Source organism: Leptodactylus fuscus, unplaced genomic scaffold (genome assembly GCF_031893055.1).
Source record: "Leptodactylus fuscus isolate aLepFus1 unplaced genomic scaffold, aLepFus1.hap2 HAP2_SCAFFOLD_112, whole genome shotgun sequence".
Lineage (NCBI taxonomy): Eukaryota > Metazoa > Chordata > Amphibia > Anura > Leptodactylidae > Leptodactylus > Leptodactylus fuscus.
This window is the reverse complement of record NW_027439945.1, coordinates 108965-124012: the sequence shown is the minus strand read 5'-3', so window position 1 is coordinate 124012 and position 15048 is coordinate 108965. Positions and strand designations below refer to the sequence as shown.

The 15048-nt window shown below is 46.9% G+C and overlaps 1 protein-coding gene across 1 annotated transcript in view; it reads left to right on the top strand.

Annotated features, from left to right (window-relative positions):
- Window positions 1-643: 643 nt before the first annotated feature.
- The window catches only part of LOC142186662 (uromodulin-like 1), a gene marked incomplete at its 3' end in the record, with an annotated part of 58306 nt that continues 43901 nt past the window's right edge, over window positions 644-15048 (top strand). The window contains exon 1 of the mRNA XM_075261329.1: window positions 644-724. Within this exon, the coding sequence (XP_075117430.1) occupies window positions 652-724 (73 nt within the window). The remainder of the gene's footprint in view (window positions 725-15048) is intronic.

Below are 15048 nucleotides of genomic sequence, written 5' to 3'. Positions count from 1 at the left end.
GGCCCTGTTGGTGATTTGGGGCCCTGTTAGTTATTTGGGGCTCTGTTAGTTATTTGGGGCCCTGTTGGTGATTTGGGGCCCTGTTAGTTATTTGGGGCCCTGTTAGTTATTTGGGGCCCTGTTAGTTATTTGGGGCCCTGTTAGTTATTTGGGGCCCTGTTGGTGATTTGGGGCCCTGTTGGTGATTTGGGGCCCTGTTAGTTATTTGGGGCCCTGTTGGTGATTTGGGGCCCTGTTGGTGATTTGGGGCCCTGTTAGTTATTTGGGGCACTGTTGGTGATTTGGGGCCCTGTTAGTTATTTGGGGCTCTGTTAGTTATTTGGGGCCCTGTTGGTGATTTGGGGCCCTGTTAGTTATTTGGGGCCCTGTTAGTTATTTGGGGCCCTGTTAGTTATTTGGGGCCCTGTTGGTGATTTGGGCCCCTGTTGGTGATTTGGGGTCCTGTTAGTTATTTGGGGCCCTGTCAGTTATTTGGGGCCCCGGAGCTCCCTGTCTCACCTGTCTTTGCAGTACATGAGATGGCACCTTGTAGGGCCGCAGGTGTGTGCGGGGGATGGGCTGTGACATTAAGGAGGTTGCTCTCAGGGGATCTCCTCGGCGCTGGGCGATGTCTTGAAGACGCTTCTCACATCCAGTCAGATCAGGAAGACGATGGATAAGAAAACTCTGCCTTACCTGACCCTGCTGTGTGTGACGGCCGGCCTGGCCAGTGGCCAAATACTGGGTGAGTGACTACCGGGGGGCCCCCTCATACAGCACATACAGGGGCCCGAGGCTCAGCTGACACTACTGGGGTCTCAGTCACTCCCTTCATAGATTATCGGGGTGAGATGTGGAAACCATGAACCCCCCTTAACCCCCCACCCCAGAGATGTGACCTGCCTGCAAAATCTGAATTCATCGCGGCTCAGCATCCTGGCTGTGTGCTCTCTTAAAGGGACGGCTCTCTATGTGGCCCTTCTACCTACACCCTGCTGGGCCTCTATCAGTGCTGGGGACCCCGATCATCTCTCTCATCGCTCTCATCACTCTGTCGTCTCTCTCTCGTCTCTCTGTCGTCTCTCTGGTCTCTCTGTCGTCTCTCTCATCTCTCTGTCGTCTCTCTCATCTCTCTCGTCTCTCTCTCGTCTCTCTCACTCTCGTCTCTCTGTCTCGTCTCTCTCTCTCGTCTCTCTCTCTTTCGTCTCTCTCTTTCTCGTCTCTCTCTCTCTCGTCTCTCTCTCTCGTCTCTCTCTCTCATCTCTCTGTCGTTTCTCTCTCTCTCGTCTCTCTCTCTCTCTCGTCTCTCTCTCTCGTCTCTCTCACTCTCGTCTCTCTCTCGTCTCTCTATCGTCTCTCTCTCTCGTCTCTCTCTCGTCTCTCTCGTCTCTCTGTCGTCTCTCTCTCTCGTCTCTCTCTCTCGTCTCTCTCTCTCGTCTCTCTCTCTCGTCTATCTCTCTCTTGTCTCTCTCTATCATCTCTCTCTATCGTCTCTCTCGTCTCTCTCTCTGTCGCCTCTCTCGACTCTCTCTCGTCTTTCTCTCATCTCTCTCTCTCGTCTCTCTCTCTGTCGTCTCTCTGTCGTCTCTCTCTCTCTCATCTCTCTCTCTCTCTCATCTCTCTCTGTCGTCTATCTCGTCTCTCTCTCGCCTCTCTCTCGTCTCGGGTACTTTATACCTGATACACAGCCGCTATTATCTACACGTCTACAAGTGCACAAATCTCTGATGTATCAGAATTCACAGGGTTAGGCTATTTGACTGTGATGGTGTTGTTTAAGCTCTGTATGGTGGTATTATTTACTGACTGAGCACTGTATGGTGGTATTATTTACTGACTGAGCACTGTATGGTGGTATTATTTACTGACTGAGCACTGTATGGTGGTATTATTTACTGACTGAGCACTGTATGGTGGTATTATTTACTGGCTGAGCACTGTATGGTGGTATTATTTACTGGCTCTGCTGCTCCCCATGGTCAGGCCGCTCTCCTCTTCTCCCCATGGTCAGGCCGCCCTCTGCTGCTCCCCATGGTCAGGCCTCCCTCTGCTGCTCCCCATGGTCAGGCCGCTCTCCTCTTCTCCCCATGGTCAGGCCGCCCTCTACTGCTCCCCATGGTCAGGCCGCCCTCTGCTGCTCCCCATGGTCAGGCCTCCCTCTGCTGCTCCCCATGGTCAGGCCGCTCTCCTCTTCTCCCCATGGTCAGGCCTCCCTCTGCTGCTCCCCATGGTCAGGCCGCCCTCTGCTGCTCCCCATGGTCAGGCCGCCCTCTGCTCCTCCTCATGGTCAGGCCGCCCTCTGCTACTCCCCATGGTCAGGCCTCCCTCTGCTGCTACCCATGGTCAGGCCGTCCTCTGCTCCTCCTCATGGTCAGGCCGCTCTCCTCTTCTCCCCATGGTCAGGCCGCCCTCTGCTGCTACCCATGGTCAGGCCGCTCTCCTCTTCTCCCCATGGTCAGACCGCCCTCTGCTCCTCCTCATGGTCAGGCCGCCCTCTGCTACTCCCCATGGTCAGGCCTCCCTCTGCTGCTACCCATGGTCAGGCCGTCCTCTGCTCCTCCTCATGGTCAGGCCGCTCTCCTCTTCTCCCCATGGTCAGGCTGCCCTCTGCTGCTACCCATGGTCAGACCGCTCTCCTCTTCTCCCCATGGTCAGGCCGCCCTCTGCTGCTCCCCATGGTCAGGCCGTCACCTGCTCCTCCTCATGGTCAGGCCGCTCTCCTCTTCTCCCCATGGTCAGGCCGCTCTCCTCTTCTCCCCATGGTCAGGCCGCCCTCTGCTGCTCCCCATGGTCAGGCCTCCCTCTGCTACTCCCCATGGTCAGGCCGCCCTCTGCTGCTCCCCATGGTCAGGCCGCTCTCCTCTTCTCCCCATGGTCAGGCCTCCCTCTGCTACTCCCCATGGTCAGGCCTCCCTCTGCTGCTCCCCATGGTCAGTCCGTCCCCTGCTCCTCCTCATGGTCAGGCCTCCCTCTGCTGCTCCCCATGGTCAGTCCGTCCCCTGCTCCTCCTCATGGTCAGGCCGCCCTCTGCTGCTCCCCATGGTCAGTCCGTCCTCTGCTGCTCCCCATGGTCAGGCCGCCCTCTGCTGCTCCCCATGGTCAGGCCGTCCTCTGCTGCTCCCCATGGTCAGGCCGCTCTGCTGCTCCCCATGGTCAGGCCGTCCTCTGCTGCTCCCTATGGTCAGGCCTCCCTCTGCTACTCCCCATGGTCAGGCCGCCCTCTGCTGCTCCTCATGGTCAGGCCGCCCTCTGCTGCTCCCCATGGTCAGGCCGTCCCCCGCTCCTCCCCATGGTCAGGCCGCCCTCTGCTGCTCCCCATGGTCAGGCCGTCCTCTGCTACTCCCCATGGTCAGGCCGTCCTCTGCTACTCCCCATGGTCAGGCCACTCTGCTGCTCCCCATGGTCAGGCCGCCCTCTGCTGCTCCCTATGGTCAGGCCTCCCTCTGCTACTCCCCATGGTCAGGCCGCCCTCTGCTGCTCCTCATGGTCAGGCCGTCCCCCGCTCCTCCCCATGGTCAGGCCGTCCCCCGCTCCTCCCCATGGTCAGGCCGCCCTTCCGCTCTAGTAACACTTATGATGGAATGTTCTGACACAATCACTTCACTGACTATAATGTAGCTTTCGGGTGCAGCAGCTCGATGACATGAAGTTATGGAAAGTGCGACATAGTCATCTGCCTGACGCCTCCTCTGCATTCTCCCATCTATAGTCTCACTATAATACCGTACTATAAGCATGGCCCCCCTATCTGCTGTATAATTCAGATGTACCTGCTCTGCTGTGTAGAAGAGGGGTTAGTATTTTATTCCCTGGTGGTCCCGGGCAATGTCCCCTTCCTTGGTGGTCTCGTGTATTTTATTCCCTGGTGGTCCATGGCAATGTCCTCTTCCTTGGTGGTCTCGTGTATTTTATTCCCTGGTGGTCCCGGGCAATGTCCCCTTCCTTGGTAGTCTCGTGTATTTTATTCCTAGGTGGTCCTGGGCAATGTCCTCTTCCTTGGTGGTCTCGTGTATTTTATTCCCTGGTGGTCCCGGGCAATGTCCCCTTCCTTGGTGGTCTCGTGTATTTTATTCCCTGGTGGTCCAGGGCAATGTCCCCTTCCTTGGTGGTCTCGTGTATTTTATTCCCTGGTGGTCCCGGGCAATGTCCTCTTCCTTGGTAGTCTCGTGTATTTTATTCCCTGGTGGTCCAGGGCAATGTCCCCTTCCTTGGTGGTCTCGTGTATTTTATTCCCTGGTGGTCCCGGGCAATGTCCTCTTCCTTGGTGGTCTCGTGTATTTTATTCCCTGGTGGTCCATGGCAATGTCCTCTTCCTTGGTGGTCTCGTGTATTTTATTCCCTGGTGGTCCCGGGCAATGTCCCCTTCCTTGGTAGTCTCGTGTATTTTATTCCTAGGTGGTCCTGGGCAATGTCCTCTTCCTTGGTGGTCTCGTGTATTTTATTCCCTGGTGGTCCCGGGCAATGTCCCCTTCCTTGGTGGTCTCGTGTATTTTATTCCCTGGTGGTCCCGGGCAATGTCCCCTTCCTTGGTAGTCTCGTGTATTTTATTCCCTGGTGGTCCCGGGCAATGTCCCCTTCCTTGGTGGTCTCGTGTATTTTATTCCCTGGTGGTCCCGGGCAATGTCCCCTTCCTTGGTAGTCTCGTGTATTTTATTCCCTGGTGGTCCAGGGCAATGTCCCCTTCCTTGGTGGTCTCGTGTATTTTATTCCTAGGTGGTCCATGGCAATGTCCCCTTCCTTGGTGGTCTCGTGTATTTTATTCCCTGGTGGTCCCGGGCAATGTCCCCTTCCTTGGTGGTCTCGTGTATTTTATTCCCTGGTGGTCCCGGGCAATGTCCCCTTCCTTGGTAGTCTCGTGTATTTTATTCCCTGGTGGTCCAGGGCAATGTCCCCTTCCTTGGTGGTCTCGTGTATTTTATTCCCTGGTGGTCCCGGGCAATGTCCCCTTCCTTGGTAGTCTCGTGTATTTTATTCCCTGGTGGTCCAGGGCAATGTCCCCTTCCTTGGTGGTCTTGTGTATTTTATTCCCTGGTGGTCCTGGGCAATGTCCCCTTCCTTGGTGGTCTCGTGTATTTTATTCCCTGGTGGTCCCGGGCAATGTCCCCTTCCTTGGTGGTCTCGTGTATTTTATTCCCTGGTGGTCCCGGGCAATGTCCCCTTCCTTGGTGGTCTCGTGTATTTTATTCCCTGGTGGTCCCGGGCAATGTCCCCTTCCTTGGTAGTCTCGTGTATTTTATTCCCAGGTGGTCCCGGGCAATGTCCCCTTCCTTGGTAGTCTCGTGTATTTTATTCCCTGGTGGTCCATGGCAATGTCCTCTTCCTTGGTGGTCTCGTGTATTTTATTCCCTGGTGGTCCCGGGCAATGTCCCCTTCCTTGGTGGTCTCGTGTATTTTATTCCCAGGTGGTCCCGGGCAATGTCCCCTTCCTTGGTGGTCTCGTGTATTTTATTCCCTGGTGGTCCCGGGCAATGTCCCCTTCCTTGGTGGTCTCGTGTATTTTATTCCCTGGTGGTCCCGGGCAATGTCCCCTTCCTTGGTGGTCTCGTGTATTTTATTCCCTGGTGGTCCCGGGCAATGTCCCCTTCCTTGGTGGTCTCGTGTATTTTATTCCCTGGTGGTCCATGGCAATGTCCCCTTCCTTGGTAGTCTCGTGTATTTTATTCCCTGGTGGTCCATGGCAATGTCCTCTTCCTTGGTGGTCTCGTGTATTTTATTCCCTGGTGGTCCCGGGCAATGTCCCCTTCCTTGGTGGTCTCGTGTATTTTATTCCCTGGTGGTCCCGGGCAATGTCCCCTTCCTTGGTAGTCTCGTGTATTTTATTCCCTGGTGGTCCAGGGCAATGTCCCCTTCCTTGGTGGTCTCGTGTATTTTATTCCCAGGTGGTCCCGGGCAATGTCCCCTTCCTTGGTAGTCTCGTGTATTTTATTCCCTGGTGGTCCCGGGCAATGTCCTCTTCCTTGGTAGTCTCGTGTATTTTATTCCCTGGTGGTCCCGGGCAATGTCCCCTTCCTTGGTAGTCTCGTGTATTTTATTCCTAGGTGGTCCTGGGCAATGTCCCCTTCCTTGGTAGTCTCGTGTATTTTATTCCCAGGTGGTCCCGGGCAATGTCCCCTTCCATGGTAGTCTCGTGTATTTTATTCCCTGGTGGTCCATGGCAATGTCCTCTTCCTTGGTGGTCTCGTGTATTTTATTCCCTGGTGGTCCCGGGCAATGTCCCCTTCCTTGGTGGTCTCGTGTATTTTATTCCCAGGTGGTCCCGGGCAATGTCCCCTTCCTTGGTGGTCTCGTGTATTTTATTCCCTGGTGGTCCATGGCAATGTCCCCTTCCTTGGTGGTCTCGTGTATTTTATTCCCTGGTGGTCCATGGCAATGTCCTCTTCCTTGGTGGTCTCGTGTATTTTATTCCCTGGTGGTCCCGGGCAATGTCCCCTTCCTTGGTGGTCTCGTGTATTTTATTCCCTGGTGGTCCCGGGCAATGTCCCCTTCCTTGGTGGTCTCGTGTATTTTATTCCCTGGTGGTCCCGGGCAATGTCCCCTTCCTTGGTGGTCTCGTGTACTTTATTCCCTGGTGGTCCCGGGCAATGTCCCCTTCCTTGGTGGTCTCGTGTATTTTATTCCCTGGTGGTCCCGGGCAATGTCCCCTTCCTTGGTGGTCTCGTGTATTTTTTTTCCTGGTGGTCCCGGGCAATGTCCTTATGCTTGGCGCAGGCTAGGATTGATGGATAGATGATATATTCCCTGCTGGTCTAGGGTAGAGATGGGGGGTTAATATTTGATGCTGCACCCTAAGGCTCAGCTATTCGGGTGCCACCTCTCGTATTCAGGGGTCCTGGGGTGGAGACCCAAGGTGGGGCTAATGCAGTCTATGGAGGACCCCTTATGATTCATTGCCCAGAGCCGATACGTAGTGTTACCTGCGCTGATCGTACACCTCAATGCCTAGGTGGGTGCGGCGCGCTCTATGTGGATGTTCCGTATTACGACAAGGCAGTGCTTAGGATGAGGGGTCTCTGGGTCTGGCCCCTTCCTCATATCTTCAGCTCCCTGACAATCATGTGATCGGTCACAATCTCCACCACCATTAGAGACAATCGCAGGCGTCACTTGTGTCTTCTCTCCTCGCTTCCGGCCGTCTCTGACTGTTTGCGCCTGATATTTGTACGATTATTTGTGCGGGTTTACAGGTCCTTGTATGACAGTCACCTGACAACCAGCAACAAATCAGGAGAAGCAGCGCTGCAGTATAAAGCATGGTGGGAGTATTAAAGGATTATCTTATCTTGTGAACCTTCTTACAATGGGGCATAAAGTGCGAGGACGCGAGCAGGGACACCCCTTATAGGACCTCATTCATTAGTAAAAATCAGGGGGTAAAAAGGTCCTAATATTTGTCACATGTCAGAACATTGTGTATACAAGCCCTCTCTCCATAAATGTGTCCGCCTGTCTCTGAGACTGACTGATGTCTGCCATACACTGCGCACAGAGAGTAGAGGAGAATCTGCGCTCTGACTCACCCTGAGAAGCTGCAGCGGGATCCTACAGGACACGACACAGGAGCAAGGACCGGGTCAGGTGGGAAGAAGGTGCTTAGATGAATGATCTGTCTCTCCTCTCTCACTCAGCTTTCCATTGACTTCTTTGTAATCTGAGACCTCTGTAAGTCCAGTCCATTTTGCTTTAGCAAGACACATTCAGCAGAGATCAGAGTGAATGTCAGGCTGTGGTGGAAAGAAGCAGGAAAAGAGCAGGATAAGTGAAGAAAGAGGCAGATTAACCAGATTAGATACATCATGAGATTAGATACATCACCAAGTATCCTCTGCTCACCGCTACTATGGATTTATGCAAAAATTGTTGAAAGGCTATCACATGACGAGGAAAGGATTTCACACTGCTTGAGACTCCAGTAGACAAAGCAGCAAGGCCGGAGTCACTGACTGAGGCTGTGTGACATGTGCGGTACATAATGGCGACTGCTCGGAGTGGGCACCATAGCTGCGGGGTCTCTGCTGTTGTACATAGCAGGGGCTTGGCGGCATTGCCCATGATCAGAGGTGTCTCTGATCAGGATGAGCATTTACCACTCAGGTGCCATAGTCCAAACTGGGTGAAAACATTTCACTTTTATATTTATGTTGAGTAATGGAATGGCTCTCCGAAAGGGAAATGTTCTCTTATGCTAGGAGCCACCCGAAGGCTTATCTGTGGGGGGCTTTAATAGTTATATATTTGGCATAGACTGCATAGCTACATAGGGATTTTACCATAGACTGCATAGTTACATAGGGATTTTACCATAGACTGCATAGCCACATAGGGATTTTACCATAGACTGCATAGCTACATAGGGATTTTACCATAGACTGCATAGCCACATAGGGATTTTACCATAGACTGCATAGCTACATAGGGATTTTACCATAGACTGCATAGCCACATAGGGATTTTACCATAGACTGCATAGCCACATAGGGATTTTACCATAGACTGCATAGCTACATAGGGATTTTACCATAGACTGCATAGCCACATAGGGATTTTACCATAGACTGCATAGCTACATAGGGATTTTACCATAGACTGCATAGCCACATAGGGATTTTACCATAGACTGCATAGCTACATAGGGATTTTACCATAGACTGCATAGCTACATAGGGATTTTACCATAGACTGCATAGTTACATAGGGATTTTACCATAGACTGCATAGCCACATAGGGATTTTACCATAGACTGCATAGCTACATAGGGATTTTACCATAGACTGTATGCTTACATAGGGATTTTACCATAGACTGCATAACCACATAGGGATTTTACCATAGACTGCATAGCTACATAGGGATTTTACCATAGACTGCATAGCTACATAGGGATTTTACCATAGACTGCATAGTTACGTAGGGATTTTACCATAGACTGCATAGCCACATAGGGATTTTACCATAGACTGCATAGTTACATAGGGATTTTACCATAGACTGCATAGCTACATAGGGATTTTACCATAGACTGCATAGTTACATAGGGATTTTACCATAGACTGCATAGTTACATAGGGATTTTACCATAGACTGCATAGCTACATAGGGATTTTACCATAGACTGCATAGTTACATAGGGATTTTACCATAGACTGCATAGCCACATAGGGATTTTACCATAGACTGCATAGCCACATAGGGATTTTACCATAGACTGCATAGCCACATAGGAATTTTACCATAGACTGCATAGTTACATAGGGATTTTATAATAGACTGCATAGTTACATAGGGATTTTACCATAGACTGCATAGCTACATAGGGATTTTACCATAGACTGCATAGCTACATAGGGATTTTACCATAGACTGCATAGCTACATAGGGATTTTACCATAGACTGCATAGCTACATAGGGATTTTACCATAGACTGCATAGCCACATAGGGATTTTACCATAGACTGCATAGCTACATAGGGATTTTACCATAGACTGCATAGCTACATAGGGATTTTACCATAGACTGCATAGTTACATAGGGATTTTACCATAGACTGCATAGCTACATAGGGATTTTACCATAGACTGTATGCTTACATAGGGATTTTACCATAGACTGCATAACCACATAGGGATTTTACCATAGACTGCATAGCTACATAGGGATTTTACTATAGACTGCATAGCTACATAGGGATTTTACCATAGACTGTATGCTTACATAGGGATTTTACCATAGACTGCATAGTTACATAGGGATTTTACCATAGACTGCATAGCTACATAGGGATTTTACCATAGACTGTATGCTTACATAGGGATTTTACCATAGACTGCATAGCCACATAGGGATTTTACCATAGACTGCATAGCCACATAGGGATTTTACCATAGACTGCATAGTTACATAGGGATTTTACCATAGACTGCATAGTTACATAGGGATTTTACCATAGACTGCATAGCTACATAGGGATTTTACCATAGACTGTATGCTTACATAGGGATTTTACCATAGACTGCATAGTTACATAGGGATTTTACCATAGACTAGGGGTAGGGAACCTTCGGCTCTCCAGCTGCTGTGAAACTACAACTCCCAGCATGCTCCATTCACATCCATGGGAGTAACAAGAAAAGCAGAGCAAGTATGCATGCTGGGAGTTGAAGTTTTGTAACAGCTGGAGAGCCGTACGTTCCCTACCCCTGCCATAGACTGTATGCTTACATAGGGATTTTACCATAGACTGCATAGCTACATAGGGATTTTACCATAGACTGCATAGCTACATAGGGATTTTACCATAGACTGCATAGCTACATAGGGATTTTACCATAGACTGCATATTTACGTAGGGATTTTAGCATAGACTGCATAGACATATAGGGATTTTACCATAGACTGCATAGCTACATAGGGATTTTACCATAGACTGTATGCTTACATAGGGATTTTACCATAGACTGTATGCTTACATAGGAATTTTACCATAGACTGCATAGCTACATAGGGATTTTACCATAGACTGCATAGCTACATAGGGATTTTACCATAGATTGCATAGTTACATAGGGATTTTACCATAGACTGTATGCTTACATAGGGATTTTACCATAGACTGTATGCTTACATAGGGATTTTACCATAGACTTTATAGTTACATAGGGATTTTACCATAGACTGCATTGTTACATAGGGATTTTACCATAGACTGCATAGTTACATAGGGATTTTACCATAGACTGTATAGTTACATAGGGATTTTACCATAGACTGCATTGTTACATAGGGATTTTACCATAGACTGCATAGCTACATAGGGATTTTTACCATAGACTGCATAACCACATAGGGATTTTTACCATAGACTGCATAACCACATAGGGATTTTACCATAGACTGCATAGTTACATAGGGATTTTACCATAGACTGTATGCTTACATAGGGATTTTACCATAGACTGCATAACCACATAGGGATTTTACCATAGACTGCATAGCTACATAGGGATTTTACCATAGACTGCATAGTTACATAGGGATTTTACCATAGACTGCATAGCCACATAGGGATTTTACCATAGACTGCATAGCTACATAGGGATTTTACCATAGACTGTATGCTTACATTGGGATTTTACCATAGACTGCATAACCACATAGGGATTTTACCATAGACTGCATAGCTACATAGGGATTTTACCATAGACTGCATAGTTACATAGGGATTTTACCATAGACTGCACAGCTACATAGGGATTTTACCATAGACTGCATAGTTACATAGGGATTTTACCATAGACTGTATGCTTACATAGGGATTTTACCATAGACTGCATAGCTACATAGGGATTTTACCATAGACTGCATAGCTACATAGGGATTTTACCATAGACTGCATAGCCACATAGGGATTTTACCATAGACTGCATAGCTACATAGGGATTTTACCATAGACTGCATAGCTACATAGGGATTTTACCATAGACTGCATAGTTACATAGGGATTTTACCATAGACTGCATAGCCACATAGGGATTTTACCATAGACTGCATAGCTACATAGGGATTTTACCATAGACTGTATGCTTACATAGGGATTTTACCATAGACTGCATAACCACATAGGGATTTTACCATAGACTGCATAGCTACATAGGGATTTTACCATAGACTGCATAGCTACATAGGGATTTTACCATAGACTGCATAGTTACGTAGGGATTTTACCATAGACTGCATAGCCACATAGGGATTTTACCATAGACTGCATAGTTACATAGGGATTTTACCATAGACTGCATAGCTACATAGGGATTTTACCATAGACTGCATAGTTACATAGGGATTTTACCATAGACTGCATAGTTACATAGGGATTTTACCATAGACTGCATAGCTACATAGGGATTTTACCATAGACTGCATAGTTACATAGGGATTTTACCATAGACTGCATAGCCACATAGGGATTTTACCATAGACTGCATAGCCACATAGGGATTTTACCATAGACTGCATAGCCACATAGGAATTTTACCATAGACTGCATAGTTACATAGGGATTTTATAATAGACTGCATAGTTACATAGGGATTTTACCATAGACTGCATAGCTACATAGGGATTTTACCATAGACTGCATAGCTACATAGGGATTTTACCATAGACTGCATAGCTACATAGGGATTTTACCATAGACTGCATAGCTACATAGGGATTTTACCATAGACTGCATAGCCACATAGGGATTTTACCATAGACTGCATAGCTACATAGGGATTTTACCATAGACTGCATAGCTACATAGGGATTTTACCATAGACTGCATAGTTACATAGGGATTTTACCATAGACTGCATAGCTACATAGGGATTTTACCATAGACTGTATGCTTACATAGGGATTTTACCATAGACTGCATAACCACATAGGGATTTTACCATAGACTGCATAGCTACATAGGGATTTTACTATAGACTGCATAGCTACATAGGGATTTTACCATAGACTGTATGCTTACATAGGGATTTTACCATAGACTGCATAGTTACATAGGGATTTTACCATAGACTGCATAGCTACATAGGGATTTTACCATAGACTGTATGCTTACATAGGGATTTTACCATAGACTGCATAGCCACATAGGGATTTTACCATAGACTGCATAGCCACATAGGGATTTTACCATAGACTGCATAGTTACATAGGGATTTTACCATAGACTGCATAGTTACATAGGGATTTTACCATAGACTGCATAGCTACATAGGGATTTTACCATAGACTGTATGCTTACATAGGGATTTTACCATAGACTGCATAGTTACATAGGGATTTTACCATAGACTAGGGGTAGGGAACCTTCGGCTCTCCAGCTGCTGTGAAACTACAACTCCCAGCATGCTCCATTCACATCCATGGGAGTAACAAGAAAAGCAGAGCAAGTATGCATGCTGGGAGTTGAAGTTTTGTAACAGCTGGAGAGCCGTACGTTCCCTACCCCTGCCATAGACTGTATGCTTACATAGGGATTTTACCATAGACTGCATAGCTACATAGGGATTTTACCATAGACTGCATAGCTACATAGGGATTTTACCATAGACTGCATAGCTACATAGGGATTTTACCATAGACTGCATATTTACGTAGGGATTTTAGCATAGACTGCATAGACATATAGGGATTTTACCATAGACTGCATAGCTACATAGGGATTTTACCATAGACTGTATGCTTACATAGGGATTTTACCATAGACTGTATGCTTACATAGGAATTTTACCATAGACTGCATAGCTACATAGGGATTTTACCATAGACTGCATAGCTACATAGGGATTTTACCATAGATTGCATAGTTACATAGGGATTTTACCATAGACTGTATGCTTACATAGGGATTTTACCATAGACTGTATGCTTACATAGGGATTTTACCATAGACTTTATAGTTACATAGGGATTTTACCATAGACTGCATTGTTACATAGGGATTTTACCATAGACTGCATAGTTACATAGGGATTTTACCATAGACTGTATAGTTACATAGGGATTTTACCATAGACTGCATTGTTACATAGGGATTTTACCATAGACTGCATAGCTACATAGGGATTTTTACCATAGACTGCATAACCACATAGGGATTTTTACCATAGACTGCATAACCACATAGGGATTTTACCATAGACTGCATAGTTACATAGGGATTTTACCATAGACTGTATGCTTACATAGGGATTTTACCATAGACTGCATAACCACATAGGGATTTTACCATAGACTGCATAGCTACATAGGGATTTTACCATAGACTGCATAGTTACATAGGGATTTTACCATAGACTGCATAGCCACATAGGGATTTTACCATAGACTGCATAGCTACATAGGGATTTTACCATAGACTGTATGCTTACATTGGGATTTTACCATAGACTGCATAACCACATAGGGATTTTACCATAGACTGCATAGCTACATAGGGATTTTACCATAGACTGCATAGTTACATAGGGATTTTACCATAGACTGCACAGCTACATAGGGATTTTACCATAGACTGCATAGTTACATAGGGATTTTACCATAGACTGTATGCTTACATAGGGATTTTACCATAGACTGCATAGCTACATAGGGATTTTACCATAGACTGCATAGCTACATAGGGATTTTACCATAGACTGCATAGCCACATAGGGATTTTACCATAGACTGCATAGCTACATAGGGATTTTACCATAGACTGCATAGCTACATAGGGATTTTACCATAGACTGCATAGCTACATAGGTATTTTACCATAGACTGCATAGCTACATAGGGATTTTACCATAGACTGCATAGCTACATAGGGATTTTACCATAGACTGCATAGCTACATAGGGATTTTACCATAGACTGTATGCTTACATAGGGATTTTACCATAGACTGCATAGCTACATAGGGATTTTACCATAGACTGCATAGCTACATAGGGATTTTACCATAGACTGCATAGCTACATAGGGATTTTACCATAGACTGCATAGCGATATAGGGATTTTACCATAGACTGCATAGCTACATAGGGATTTTACCATAGATTGCATAGTTACATAGGGATTTTACCATAGACTGCATAGCTACATAGGGATTTTACCATAGACTGTATGCTTACATAGGGATTTTACCATAGACTGCATAGCCACATAGGGATTTTACCATAGACTGCATAGTTACATAGGGATTTTACCATAGACTGCATAGTTACATAGGGATTTTACCATAGACTGCATAGCTACATAGGGATTTTACCATAGACTGCATAGCGATATAGGGATTTTACCATAGACTGCATAGCTACATAGGGATTTTACCATAGATTGCATAGTTACATAGGGATTTTACCATAGACTGCATAGCTACATAGGGATTTTACCATAGACTGTATGCTTACATAGGGATTTTACCATAGACTGCATAGCCACATAGGGATTTTACCATAGACTGCATAGTTACATAGGGATTTTACCATAGACTGCATAGTTACATAGGGATTTTACCATAGACTGCATAGCTAC